Source organism: Eulemur rufifrons, chromosome 7 (genome assembly GCF_041146395.1).
Source record: "Eulemur rufifrons isolate Redbay chromosome 7, OSU_ERuf_1, whole genome shotgun sequence".
Taxonomy (NCBI): Eukaryota; Metazoa; Chordata; class Mammalia; order Primates; family Lemuridae; genus Eulemur; species Eulemur rufifrons.
In genome coordinates, this window is record NC_090989.1 from 156,872,120 (window position 1) to 156,886,107 (window position 13,988).

A 13,988-nucleotide genomic window follows, 5' to 3' on the forward strand; every position below is an offset into this window, starting at 1 on the left:
AGCGGGGCCACCCGAAGCTGCAGCCTCCTGAGGAGACAGGCAATAACCAGGCACCCGCAGCACAAAGAGGCAGGGTAGTGGGAAATGCTCCAGTGATTGCTTTTGATGGAGGAACTCAGGGAGGCTTCATGGAGAAAGCACCATCCGGGCAAAGATGACACAGCTCAGAAGTGGAGAGGACTGAACTCAGCAAAACAGGCAGAACTAGGGACACATGTATGGAGCAAAACACCATGTCCCGGTGAGAGACTGTGAGCCCCAGGCTGATGCCTGCAGCAAGTACCACCAAGTGGGTGTGTGGCGGGTCACAGCCCAGCCTCTCCCAGCTAGGATTCTGGGGTGAGCATGCCTGAAAGGAATGGATGCCCCCAATCCCTTCCCCCAGTTTCACTGGAAAAACAGAGATATTAGGACAATTCCATGTGCCCCCCACCGTGGACCCTCAGCTGCTTGCAGAGGTGAGCCTCCCAGTCAGTCTTCCCCGCAGCTCCTACCCACTCCCAACCTCCCACCTGCAAGCAGGGCCATCCATGTCCTCTGCCTCCTTGGGGACGCACCTCGCTTCCCCCGCAGCTGATGAAGGAAGAGCCAGGAGGTGGGCAGGCCTTCCTCCCCCTGCTGCCCCTTCCTGACAGCCCCGCCTCTCCCCAAGCCGGGCACACGTGGCCCTTGCCTGAGGCAGCACCCCCAGCACCTTCTCTGTAGCTAGCCCGGCCACCCTCCTATTTCCTTCACAGCGGGCTTAACTCTCTTCCCCTCCCTCAACCCCATCAGCTGGTTGGGTGCCCCTGGCCATTTGTGTCCTTGTCCTCCTCACTGCCAGTCACTATCTCCTCCTCAGCCACCCACCCTCCAGGTCACCACCAGCAAGGACGTGATCTTCTGCATGTCCATTTGGAACATCCCTTTCTCTGGACACCACCGTCTGTGCCTCAGTACCCCACTGCCACATCCTTCACTCCTGGAGACCTGTCTGCCTGCCCCTCGTTGCCTCAAGGCCCCCTTTCTCCCTGCCCAGCTTGGATCCACGGCCAGCGCTAGAACCAGGCCCTTGCAAACACTGCTCGGGCCCTGAGGCTGCAGCCCGGCTGCGGCACTGCCCTGAATCTTGCATTGTCCGTTTCCTGCTTCGTTGAGATGTTTCCATGAGCATTCAAGCCCTTCCTTTACCTGCTCCTTAAACAAGCTTCCCTGGACCCCATGTTGCCCCTCCGCCCTGGCCCACTTCTCTGCTCCCTAGGTGTTGCCCACACTCGCCATCTCCCCCATACCCCAGCCTCCGCCCTGCTGCTCCGCTGGAATGCTCCCATCCAGGGCCATCAGATGTCACCATGCCCCCTTCTTTCACTCCTGGCCCCTGGGCCCTTCTCCCACCCCACTGGCCACACCTCCTCGCCCTGACTGCCCATGCGGGATGCCACCTCCCCCTGAGAACTCTCTCCCTGGGGGCCCTGTTTATGACAACAGCTGGGAAAAGGCTTCTTACCCTGACGACACCTATGTCCACGGCTGTCCCTCTGCCTTCTCCCTTCGCTCCTATCTGGCTTTGACCTTCCCACCAGCCCATCTCAGAGGCATCTCAACTGTGACACAGACAAAAAACTCCCCATCTTTCCTGCGATCATCCCATCAAAAATGCATCACCCAAATCTAGTCTTGAGGAAACACCCAGCATACCCAAAGAGAGTGAGATTCCACAAAATAGCTAGCCCGTGCTCTCCAAATGGCTCAAGGTCTTGAAAGATGAGGAAAGATTGAGCAATTGTCACAGGGTGGTGGAGAGTAAGAGACACGCTAGTGTGACTGGATCACACTACTGTGAACTTGAATTGGCTCCTGTTCCAGGAAAAGGCCTTTAGGAGGGCAACCTACTAAACTTCAGTAACCGCAGAAGATGAATTAGCAGTGTTGTGTCAAAGTTTGATCATAATTTCTGGGGTTTGATCATTGTCCTGTGGTTATTTTTTAAAATGTTAACATTTGAGGAAGCCGCCTAACAAATGGGAATTCTTTGTACTATTTTTGCAATAATTTAGCAAGTCTGAAATTTCAAAACAAAACAAAAAATCCACTAAAATAAAGGTAACCTTCACTTCCCAAAACCCCACTGCCTAACCAGCACCTCCCCCAGGCTTCCATATCTCAGGAAATGGCACTTCGGCCAAAATTCTAAGGGTCATCCTTGACTCCCCACTTTCTCACCCTTCACATTCAAGCCTTCAGCAAGTTCTGTCCATTGTGGTCCCTAATGTGCCCTGAATCCATGCACACCCCCACCCCTCTCTCCCCAGCTCCCCACTGTGCAAAGAGCCACCAGGCCTTCTCTCCCAGGACCTGCCCTGCCTGAGGCCAGCTCCTGGCTCCCCCATAAGCCCTCCTCCACTCTGCAGCCCTGACAGCACCTCGCCCCCCACATGGACTGGGCTTCTCCGGAGGCCTGGCACTGCCCCCCTCCCCCGAGGCTGCTGGGACGTGGTTCCCAGTCCCCCACTGCCTTTCTGCTCCTGAGACCCTCCTGGTCTTTCGCCACACCCTCCCATGGCCGGGTCCCTGTGGTTCTCCAGGGCTCACCCAGGGTCAGCTCCTCCAGGAAGCTTTCCCAGACTGCTCTGTCTCGTAGGCCCCCCGTGCCTCCACAATTTCCATTCCAGCCCCGCGCCAGTTTCCTCCCTGCACTCATGTCCTTAAAATTCCATGAGATGAAGGACTGGGCCTCACTCTGCCACATCCCAGCATCCAGCCCCGCACCAGGCACATGGTCGGTGTGTGAATAAACCACTGAATGGTGCACTAGCTGGCAGCGCCGTCCACTGTGGCTGTTTCTTCTCTCCTGGAACATCATCCTTCCTGGGTCACTCTGGGTGTCTGTATAGGTCCCCAAGTTCTCTAACTCCCCAGGGCAGGCCTGAGGGGACTCCTCTCCTCTCCCCCCAGGTCTCTCCAGGCACCAGGAAGCTCCTGCCAGCTCTGGCCTCCACCAGAGGCATCTCTAGAATTTCAAGACCGTCTCCAGAATGCTGGGCCTGTCTGAGGAATGCCAAGGCTGGGGCACAGGTGCAGAGGCCTTGGGGTGGCTGGGCGGAACAAGGACAGCTGCTGGCATCTGACTGGAGCCTGGGCGCTGGTGACAACTGTCCCTCCTGCATGCGCCACGGCTGACACCTCCACTTCCTTGTAGCCTCCCCAAGGCAGCATCATTGTTCGGCTGCAGCTCGGGACTGGGCGCCCCCACTAAGCTGGGAGCTGCCAGGACTCGGGCCTCTATTCCCTGTCAGGGAGGGAGACTGGGTCGCTGGGGGTGAGCCTCCGAGGTTCACAGGAAGTGGAAATTAGGCCCATTTGGTCTGGCCCACGTGACAGAGCCCTTGGCTGGAAGCCAGGTGGTTCATCCATCCCTGAGACTCCCCAGATCCCCCTGACAGGTCCATGCACCTCTCTGGGCCACGGGTCCTCACCTGTCTCACAGTAGAGAGGTAGAGCAGACTAGATGTTCCTCAGTCCCTGGGAGTGAATGTTGCCAGCGGGAAATGCAGGTGAGTGGGCTGGTGGACTAGCGCTGGGGCCTGCTGGGCCCCCACAGGGCTCAGATCCACTCCAATCAGAGCCGAGAGGTAGCTGGGTTTGCTGTGTCAAGGGGCATCCAGCTAACTACTCTCCCCAGGCAGAGAAGCCCTAGGCTGCCACACTGGCTGACCAAAGCAATGGCCCAGGAGCTTGTTACAATGCAGGTTCTGGGGCCACCTCAGACTCTGGATGCTGGATGGATATGGGGCCTGGGCACCAGCAGGTACAGAAAGCAGTCAGCAGGGCACAGTGTGGCAGTCACTGGGCTCATCTAAACCCTCCCTCAGACAGTGGTATTGAGTGGCGGTCGGAGCCCTGCAGCCAGCCGGCCTGGGACGGGGAAGGAAACGTGGTCCGCAGGGCTGCACTCTGGGGAAGTCTACAGCGCTGGGGAACGTCAGGGCCAGACACCAGGCCTCCAGGGAGCAAGGCTTTATTTGCATTCTCCAGGACAGATCTGGAGAGAGACAGGGAGGGGCAGGGGTTGAGGCTGTACACAGGCTCAGGTCCTGGGGACCCTGGCCCCCAACCCCCTACCCAGGCCTGGCTGAAGTTGGAGGGTGGGCGTGGGCAGCTCTGGCGAAGGTGAGCGTCTACTCCACACCCTTCATGAACTCCAGGAACTCTGTGGAGAGAGCGGCAGGTGTGGGTCAGAGGTGGCAGCTGGGCAGGGGACCAAAGCAGGGGACACAGCCCACCCGCCCACTCACCATCGTAGTCGATGCGGCCATCGTTGTTCTTGTCTCCGTCCTTCATGAGCTCCTCGATGTCATCCTCTGTGATGGTCTCGCCTGTAGCCTGCAGCATCATCTTCAGCTCATCCAGGTCGATGTAGCCATCGGCGTTTCTGTGGGGAGGGCAATGGGGGCCTCAGAGCCCAGGCAGGGCTGGGGCGGGGCGGGGGGGAGAGCACGACGCTAGGAGGCACAGCAGCGGCACCCTCTCCCCCATCACACAGAACTGGAGACAGGCCTGGAATCGGACTGACCCTCTTTCCCCTCCTCTGCTGGGTCAGGATCAGGGTCAGAAGTCAAGGGTCACAGGCTTACTTGTCAAACATGCGGAAAAGGTCAGACAGCTCCTCCTCAGACTTCCCTTTACTGTCGTCCTTCATACACCGAACCATCATGACCAGGAACTCATCAAAGTCCACTGTGCCGCTGCCTGGGGGACGAGTGGCACGGCCGTGAGAGAGGCCCTGGTCAGAACTGCAGGGCTGCAGTGCTCTTGAGGCAAACCCCTGTGTTCTCACTGCAGCCTCACACCACCCCTGTGAGGCTTGTGTGGTCACTATGCCCATTTTATAGATGAGGCAACCGAGGCTCAGAGAGGCTAACAGCTCCTGGCTAAACAAAACCAGGCTGCAAGTGCGTCTGGAGCCTGGGGCAGAGGGGCTCACCATCCTCGTCCACCTCGTCGATCATCTCCTGCAGCTCCTCGGGCGTGGGGTTCTGGCCCAGCATCCTCATCACCTTGCCCAGCTCCTTGGTGCTGATGCAGCCATCCTCAGCGCCCAGCACGAAGATGTCGAAGGCTGCCTTGAACTCTGTGTCCGATGGCAGGGGTGAGGGGTACAGCAGTCAAGGCTCAGGAGACAGGACCCTGGGAGACCAGATCCCTGGGGCCACCTGGCCAGCTGTCCACATCCCTCCAAGACCTCTCTGATGTCACAGAGAGAGGGACCAGCTTCTGGTCTCCAGTCTGGGGTCCTCTTCTGGTAAGGGGTCCCCATGCTCCCCAGCCTGGCCCTGCTGGTCCCCCACATGTGCAATAGGGGGCACTCACCATTTTTCTGCTCTTCTGTCAATTGCTCTACCTAGAGAGGAAAAGTGGTCTCAGGACTCAGACTCAGGCTTAGCTGCTGTCGAGGAGACCAACCCATTCCACAGGTGGGAAGACTGAAGCATGGGGAGGCAGGTTACTCCCAGGTCACAAAGCAGAGGCCTCAATCCTCCCTCCCTGCCCTCAAAGCCCTGAGGTGACCTGGCTGGCCTCACTAAGGCTGGGCTCAGGGCCAGGGTGACAGGTGGGCACCCCCTTCAGGCCCAAGGTGACCCTGAGTAACAACAGTCAGTGACCACTCAATGCCCTTTTGGCCCCCCTGATGAAACCCAAGCTGGGTGGCCTGAGAGACAGCTGTCCCTCAGGTGGAGACAATAAAAACAGTGTGTGGGTGAACAAGCCACCCACTGTAACCTGAGCAGGGTGGCCACTGGGCTATTTTTAACGGGGGACAAAGTTAAACCTGGTGATTGTTCTGGGGACTTTGGCATGCAGGGGGTGGGGCAGTGTTATCTGGTCTCCTGGCCTGCTGGTGTCGCCTCAGGAGCCAAAATTAGTCCCCAGCTCCGCCAGGCCTTGTATGGGCACTGGGTGGAGGGCTGCCCCCCAGCTCCATGGACTCCTGCAGGATAAGCAGGGGTGCCCTCACATTAGCTATAGCCCTTCCCTGCCCAGGAGGGGGGCTGCATTCTGGAGGCTGAGGGAGAGGTTCCCCTAGGGACAGCTGTCTGGGCCATGATGTCCTTGTCCCTGGGGGAGGGGGAGATCACCCCTTCCCCCACCACGGAATAGCATCTGAATCTCCTCAGTGACCCTGGAGGCAAGGACTTGGGATGGCCACTCTCTAGCCCTTGCTCCCTCACCTTCACTCCCAGCTGAAGCACTGAACCCCGAGCCTGCCCAGCACTGTGCGGGCTGGGGTCCCAGTTCTCTGTTCCTTCTTCCCTGGCTCTCCTCTATGCCCAGCCCTTCCATGCCTCAAATCGCCTCAAAATTTCAAAGCCCCTTCCCCAGCCCAGGATTCAGGCTCTGCAGCCCCCTCCTCAGACCCCGCCTTCCATCCTCCAAAACAACTTTAGCCACCAAGGGGCTGGAGGAAGGTGGTGGGTTGTATGTGAGAAGCAGAATGTGAGGGGCAGGAATGCGGTGTGGGGACAGGAAGACAGGGACTCAGAGAGACAGCTCAGGAGGAACAGAGCTGGAAAGAGCTGATAAAGGCAAAAAGAGCCAGAGACAAATGCAGAGAGATGTGGCAGAGAAACAGTGACAGACTAGAGACACTTGGAGGAGCAGACATCATGCTGCTAATAGCTGTGACCTCCTCCACCACCCACCCTGAGAGCTCCTCTCCAAGCCCTGAACTGCACCCCTATCTACACCCCTGAATGCCAGACCCACGATCCCTTTGGGGGCCTGGGATGAAGATGAAGGTACATGGGCCCTCTCCTGGGTCCCCACCACTTCCCTGGGGTGACCTTGCCCCCTATTCTGAGCTGAGTGAGCTCCTATGGGCCCACCCACCCCAGCCCTGCCCAGGCCCGTCCAGTCCCTCACCGCAGCCTTGTAGATGTCATCCATGCTGGCGATTCACAGGACAGGCTGCTGGGGCTGTCAGCCGGCACTGGACTTAAATAGCCCTGCCCTGCTGCATTCCCAGCCCAGCCCAGCCCACCCCTGCATGCAGTATCCTCCACCCCCTCCTCTGGTCCCAGTGATCTCAGGCTGGCTTGAGTCCCATGTGTCCTCTGCCCAGGGCGGGGAGCAGATGAAGGGCTGCGATGACCAGGTTTCTTTCCCTCTGTTCCCCACATTCCTCAAGGAACTCTCTGAAAAGATTTCTTGAATGAATGAAAACATGAGCCCAGGACAGGACAAGGCACTACAAAGTAGTGGGCCTCGGGCCAGGGCCTTACACACAGCACCTCAACCTCCCATCCAACCAGGGAGGTGGGTGCTATACCCCCACTTTCCAGATAAGGAAGCTGAGGCTCCAGAGGGTGGTGACTTGCCTGAGATCTGGTTGATCTGGCAGCCCCTGCCTTTAGCTAAACCTCCTGGAGTTGGGGGCAATTTGCAAGGAGAGGCTGGGAGTGTTGGGCCCTGCCAAGAGCAGCTTTGAATGCTGAGTTCACAGTATAGTGCTATGGAACTGGTAAAGGAGGAAGTCACTGACTCACCTAAGGACAGGGTGGTCTGGAGCCCTTTAGCCTGAGGTGCCATGCCCCAGACCTTCCCTCTCCCTGGGGAAAGCAGTGCCCACTTTAGGCTTGAGTCATCTGCACTCAGTTATTCAACAAGCACCCCATCTGTGCCAGGCTCTCTCCCTCCTCACCCTCCAGTTTGGTTACCACTCCCTCTTCTAGGTCTCAGTCTTCCCCTGGGCTAGGGCTCAGTTCCCCTATTCCAGCACTGTAGTTCCTGGGTCCAGGGCCAGCCTGTCTCTCCCTTGTTTTTAGCTCTGGCAGGACACTCTGTGGGGTTCCTGTGCCCAATGGCCAGACCATACCCCTTCCCACCACCTACACGCACTTAATACACAGCCCCCTCTTAAAAACACACCAGCTCCCTGCCTTGAGCACTGCGGCACGCGGGCACTGCATGAATTAATCCACTCAATTCTCCAGGAGTCCCAACTGACAGAGACTCCGAATCTCAGAGAGGTTCAGAACCGGCCCAGAGTCACTCTAGCCCTGCTCTTGCTCTAAGCACAGGTCTTATCTTCTCCTTCAAGCCACTCCTTATAGGTCTTAACAGCCAGGTGAGGTGCTACTGCAGCCTCCTTTTTCCGGAGGGGGAAAATGAGGCCAGGCAGAACAGTGACTTGCTTTGGGTAGCCTGGGAGGCGCAGGACCTTCTGCCCTCCCTTCCCGAGGACTGAGGGGAGACGCCCAAAGCTGTCACCGCCCGGGATCTCAGTTTCTCCTCGGCTGCGCAAGGCAGACCCAGAGGATCCACGCAGGTAAGATTACGCAAGACAGCAGGCTCGCGCGGCCTGCGCACGCGCGTCGTTGGTGGCTGCTGTCAATTAAGCGTGAGGGGCGGGGCGAGGGCGCAGGGAGGCAGCGGGGCCAAGATGGCGGCGCCGCGCGCGGCGGGGGCGGGGGGCGGTAGCGGCCGGTGGGCGGTGGGACGCTGACCCCGCCCCCTGCTGCTGCCTGTCTGTGCCGGGCGGCGGCGGCGGAGGGAGAGCCCCCAACATGGCGGCCGCGGCGCGCAGCTTCGGTCCCGAGCGGGAAGCCGAGCCGGCTAAGGAGGCGCGCGTCGTGGGCTCCGAGCTCGTGGACACGTACACGGTGTGCTGGGGGCGCGGGCACCCGAAACGGGGTGGTGGCCGGAACCGGGAGTCCGACTGGGGTTGGGGATTTGGGGAGGGATCGGGCCCCGCAACCTAAGAGAGGGGGGCTTGGGATGAGGGAATCTGGGGAAGGGGTTTGGGCCTCGCAGGTCCGGGCGGGGAGTCCGTGCGGGGCCCGGGGAGCGGTTTGGGAAAGGGGTACGTGATCAGAAAAGGAGCCTCGGGTTGGGGGCGGGATTTGGGGATAAAAAGGCCTGGGGAGAGGGGAGTGTCTAGATGAGGTGAAACCCCTCTAGATCCTCCTGGCCTGGAGGGTGCCTACCTGGGATACCGTGACATGAGGTCTGGGAGGAGAGGGACTGGGAGAGGGTCTTTGATGGATGGAATCGGGGAAAGGGTCAAGCCCTGCAGGCTTTGAAGGACAGAGAGCGGGGCTCCGATCCCGGAGGCTGGGGTCGCAGATAAGATGTGCTCTGAGAAGTGCAGGAAGGATCTGGGTCGATCGGAGACAAGAATGGAGGAGGGGTGGAGTCCAGCCATGGGGAAATGAGGGGTGGTCTCAGTGCTGAAGCTTAGGCCCTAGAAACCTTAGAGGGCTTCGTGGCTTTGGGCTGTGTGGGCGAGGTGGGGCGACAAGCCGCCCACACATATTTCAAGGCTATGGGGGAGAGGGAGAACAGAAAAGAGGGGTAGTTCCCAACTGTGAGGGGGTTGGAGGCCCTTCAGGGTCTGGATGGGGTTGGATGCCAGGCCTACGAGACTGGTGGACTGCCCACCAAAAACTGGCCCTGGGTTTAGGGGCGCGTTGAGCACTTCCCAGCCTCCTGTCCTTTGTTCCCACAGGGTGGGGAGTGGGTGGGGGCCTTGGCCCAGCCTGCGCCCCACCCCGCTTGGCCCTCATCCTAACCACCCCCTCCTAAAGGCCTTTCCTCTGGCTTTTCTCTGCTTTCCTGGGGGCGAGGGGAGGGAACCCGGGGGATGGGAAGAGAGGCTGGGGGCGGATCCTGGAGCAACAGGCCGGCCCTGGAGAAATGGCTGCTCAGGGCAGGAGGCTTCAGCTGAGTTGACGGTTTTTTCCTGCCCCTTCCTTGCATGCTCCAGGGAAGGGAGGGAAACTAGGTCCAAGGGGCCAGGTCCAGGTGACGGATGAGGTCTCTGAGCTGATGGCTGGCCGGCCATCACCCAGGGGCTATGTTCAGCTGGAAGGTCATCTTCAGAAAGCTCTCCCTATTCACGGCTGAGCCCCTTCTCTGAATGTGTGAGGGGGAAGTGGTGATCCAGGCTGACCCTACCATCGCCTGTCTTTGGGTGTGCCAAGCTGGATGTTATTAACGCACCTACCTTTTGGCCACTGGCTATGTGTCAGGCCCTGTACAAAGCATTTTACATGTATTACCTTACTTGATCATTAAACCTATCAGATTTTAAGATGGTGGAACCAAGGCTCAGAGAGAACTTCGGTGCCCAGTTACTTACATAAGTGACACATAAGCCACACAACCAGGCAATGGCAGAACCAGGTTTTGAACTCAGGTCTTCCTCTGCCTCTGAGCCATGTTGCCTCCTTTAGGGCACGAAGAAGCTGCCTTCCCCCATCAGCGTGGTGCTGTGACTCCTGGCTCAGCTATAGAAATCACAGCCAGGAACCAGTTGAAGGGGTTGGAAAAGGACTTGCTTCCAGGATGTAATCAGGGCACCTGGAAAGAAGTACAACAGAGGAGCTGGTCGGGCTTGACCTGGCCTTGCTCTGCCTCCCTTGGAAAGGGTGGCCTTGCCTGCAGCTCAGGTTGGGTTTTGAATTACCTAAAGGCAGGAGGTAAAAAACTAAAGAGGTGGCTGCTTGTAATAGTCACATTTTCCATTTCTTACTGACGGATAGAGCCACAGTCTTGTCCTGTGTGCCCCTCAGCCCTAGTGCTAGGGCCATGGAAGAGACTGAGAGGGGCTCTGCTACTCAGCAAGGGTCAGGCGCAGAGGCTGGTGGGCTAGGGCAGCCTGACTTTGGCCATTTGGTGGGGGTCTGAGTGCCCTGCAGCTATTGCTGTGGGGGAAGGGTACTTCTTGTTGCTGGCTGCCTCCCTTGCTACAAGGGCTGTCGGTTTCCCCTTTTAGGTTTATATCATCCACGTCACTGATGGCATCCATGAGTGGACAGTCAAGCACCGCTATAGTGACTTCCATGACCTGCATGAAAAGGTAACCCTGAGGAGCTGGGAGCTGGTGTCTCAGGGCTTGGGGGCTTTTAGGCCAAATTTCCACCGTGCCCTACATTAGTTTTAGGGCAAAACAGGCTCCATGCCTATAGTTTACTTCTTTAATAAACCAGTTTAGTAATATAACTGCATTCATTAATGCAGCTTGTAAATGCTAGCGTTCAAGCATTGTATGAGACAGTCTGCAAGGAGCATATTTGAATTTCAGTTTTAAGATTGCCAATTCTAGCTTGAATATGAGATGCTGGGACAGTTTCCTGGGGAGAGGACAGGTTTGAACTTGTTCCACCTAACTATAGCTATTCCAGAGCCTGCATTTTAATATCTGGCTGTGATTCCATTTATTTCGTTGTTTTTGGAGAGTACTATCTGTCTCTGGGTGATTTGCAGCATGAGTATTTTAAAGATAAACCACCGCCCTGGTGGGTTTTCATTCTGGTTTGGAAAAGATGGCAATTTTAGGGGCCAAGAGGTATTTTCTGAATGTCTGTAAAGTCTCCAGATGGAGTTCCTTGTCTGGAATTGTATTGGTATTTCTAATGCTAATTGAATTTGAAGAGGCCAAATCCCAGGTGCACTAGTGTGATCACTGATCCTGTACTGCTGTCTGGAAGGGCCGCGGAAGTTGTAAGGAATGTTGGCACTCAGACTGCTTTCCTTGGTCTTACGTAGGCACAGAGCCTCTGTGGTTGATGTGCTTGTGTCTTCTTACAGCTCGTTGCAGAGAGAAAGATTGATAAAAATCTGCTTCCACCTAAAAAGATAATTGGGAAAAACTCAAGAAGCTTGGTGGAGAAGAGGGAGAAGGATCTGGAGGTCTACCTCCAGACACTCCTGGCTGCTTTCCCTGGCGTGGCCCCCAGAGTGCTGGCCCACTTCTTGCATTTTCACTTCTACGTAAGTTCCTCATGGGGTTTTCGCCTTTGCCTGCAAACCCACAACTGCCAAAGCTCGAGGCAGCAAACCAGTGTAGACCTTAGCTTTGATGAGAAGAAAGGGCTGCAGTTTCACCCTAGGTTAGAAGATGGAGGAATACCACCCCAGTTATGGATGGGTTGTGAGCAGAAGCACGTTTGTTAACAGATTTGTGTTAAATTAGGCCGGCTGTGACCACAGAGATGTTTTCTTCCACCGAAAGGCATTTTCTTTAGCAAAAATGGCCTGTGGGTATTTAAGCCAGGTTTTCCATCCCAATGGATGAGAATGGATTGGAAACAGCTGACACCTGGCATAGACTATTGTTGAGTTGTTGGTTCACAGCTGGAGACTAAGGGATCAGTCTGTGATGGTGGGATATTACCATTTGGGGCACAGTTCCAGGGTCCACACTGCCAGGGTGCTGAGACTGAGGGTAGACACCTTCCTCTGGATGGGAGAGTATCTCGTAGAGCAGCTCTGCACTTCCTTCTGGGTGGAAGAACAACTTTCATGGGCTGCTGATGACAGGATGAGTTGTCAGACTTCAAGAAGGGCAGTTTGGCAGTGTGAAACTAAAATATTAAATAGCAGTTCCACTTATGAGAATTTATTCTAAGAAAAAATCAGGCAGCTGCAAAAAGCATATGTGAACACAGGTAGTCATTCCAGGATTGTAGCATTATACCGAAGATGATCCAAAAGTCCAGGAGGAAGATGTTAAAAAAAAAATCAAAGGGTACAGTCATACAGTTGGGTATCATACTGCTGGGGAAATGATGGTGTAGCTGTGGACTTCTTGACATGGGAAAATAGGTATATTATTTGAAAAGATCGAGTCATAAAACGGTATGTGGACTATGGTCCCATTATTATAAGAAACATTTATGTGCATCTGTTTGTCTAGGAAACTTGTAGGTTTACACCAAAATTCTGGGAGTAGTTTTCTCTGGGTGATAGATTTTCAGATAATTTATATTTAATTGTTTTCCCTTTATGTGATGAATGAAGATAGGAAAAACTCCATTCTCGTTTCAGGTTCACCTTTTTTTTTTTTTTTTGTGGTGACAGAGTCTCACTCTGTTGCCCAGGCTAGAGTGCTGTGGCATCAGCCTAGCTCACAGCAACCTCAAACTCCTGGGCTCAAGCAATCCTTCTGCCTCAGCCTCCCGAGTAGCTGGGACTACAGGCATGCGCCACCATGCCCAGCTAATTTTTTTCAATATATTTTTAGTTGTCCAGCTAATTTCTTTCTATTTTTTTTTTTTTTTTTTTAGTAAAGACGGGATCTCGCTCTTGCTCAGGCTGGTCTGGAACTCCTGACCTCGAGCGATCCTCGTGCCTCAGCCTCCCAGAGTGCTAGGATTACAGGCATGAGCCACTGTGCCGGCCCAACAGTCTTAAAGGCCCAGCCTTGTTTAAAATACAACTTTCTTGAAATCATTTTACAGTAAGATAGCTGAACCTTTCTCGGAGCACTAAATAGAGCCTGGAAATTTGATGACAGTGCTAGCCTTGAGCCACTAAGCCTGAAGGGGCCCTGTGGAAAAATAGGTGGCATTTATAGATGGGGTCTATATGTTTGCTTTGAATTTTATTTAGCATATGCCGGCAAGTATATAGTTAACAACATTTCCTGTTGTAAACATATTTTTACATTTCCTTATGTGAGAAAAAATTTGCATTCTTTATGCATGTCTTTCAGATAAACTTTACTGGTTAGTATTTTAAGAAATACTGCATTTTAAGAAAGCTTTGATTAGCCATTTAAGGGTGAAACTGGATAAGCAGCCCTATGAAAGTATAATTCACTGCTTGAGACCTGTGCCTTTGAGGAGAGGAGGTCTCAAAACCTGCCTTGAGTTTTCCCAGCTCTGAGCATGGAAGGGCCTGCACTGCTTTTCTTTTCTTCTTTTTTTTTTTTTCCTTTTTTTTTGATACAGGGTCTTGCTCTCTTGCCCATACTGGAGTGCAGTGGCCCAATCATAGCTTCCTATAGCCTCAAACTCCTGGGCTCAGGCAATCTTCCCACCTCAGCTGGGACTACAGGTGCGTGCCACCATGCCTGCCAATTTTTTAATTTTTTGTAGAGAAAGGGTCTCCCTGTGTTGCTCAGGCTGGTCTCAAACTCCTGGCCTCAACTGATCCTCCCATCTTGGCCTCCCAAAATGCTGGGATTACAGGCATGAGCCACCATGCCCAGCCTCAACTGTTCTTTT

The 13,988-nt window shown here is 55.2% G+C and overlaps 2 protein-coding genes across 6 annotated transcripts in view; one reads left to right on the top strand and one right to left on the bottom strand.

The window, feature by feature from the left end:
• Positions 1-3,987: 3,987 nt before the first annotated feature.
• Positions 3,988-6,950, bottom strand: TNNC1 (troponin C1, slow skeletal and cardiac type). The gene is made up of 6 exons (XM_069473698.1): positions 6,901-6,950; positions 5,350-5,380; positions 4,964-5,110; positions 4,614-4,728; positions 4,275-4,411; positions 3,988-4,189 (listed from the first exon to the last, which is right to left on the bottom strand). Exons 1-6 carry the CDS (start codon positions 6,922-6,924, stop codon positions 4,158-4,160), a joined length of 486 nt encoding a protein of 161 aa, XP_069329799.1. The 5' UTR covers positions 6,925-6,950; the 3' UTR covers positions 3,988-4,157.
• A 1,478-nt stretch (positions 6,951-8,428) lies between these two features.
• The window catches only part of NISCH (nischarin), a 34,475-nt gene continuing 28,915 nt past the window's right edge, over positions 8,429-13,988 (top strand). For all 5 annotated transcript variants that reach the window (XM_069475800.1, XM_069475801.1, XM_069475802.1 and 2 more), the window contains exons 1-3: positions 8,429-8,639; positions 10,754-10,837; positions 11,569-11,751. In XM_069475800.1, coding sequence (XP_069331901.1) covers positions 8,544-8,639; positions 10,754-10,837; positions 11,569-11,751 — 363 coding nt within the window. In that variant the 5' untranslated portion in view covers positions 8,429-8,543. The remainder of the gene's footprint in view (positions 8,640-10,753; positions 10,838-11,568; positions 11,752-13,988) is intronic.

Bases quoted from the DNA above. Each gene is read 5' to 3' on its own strand.
- TNNC1 (XM_069473698.1), bottom strand. From the start codon at position 6,924: ATGGATGACATCTACAAGGCTGCG. The intron at 5,111-5,349 runs GTGAGTGCCCCC...CATCGGACACAG, and splicing joins GACAGAAGAGCAGAAAAATG to AGTTCAAGGCAGCCTTCGAC. The intron at 4,729-4,963 runs GTGAGCCCCTCT...CTCGTCCCCCAG, and splicing joins CGACGAGGTGGACGAGGATG to GCAGCGGCACAGTGGACTTT.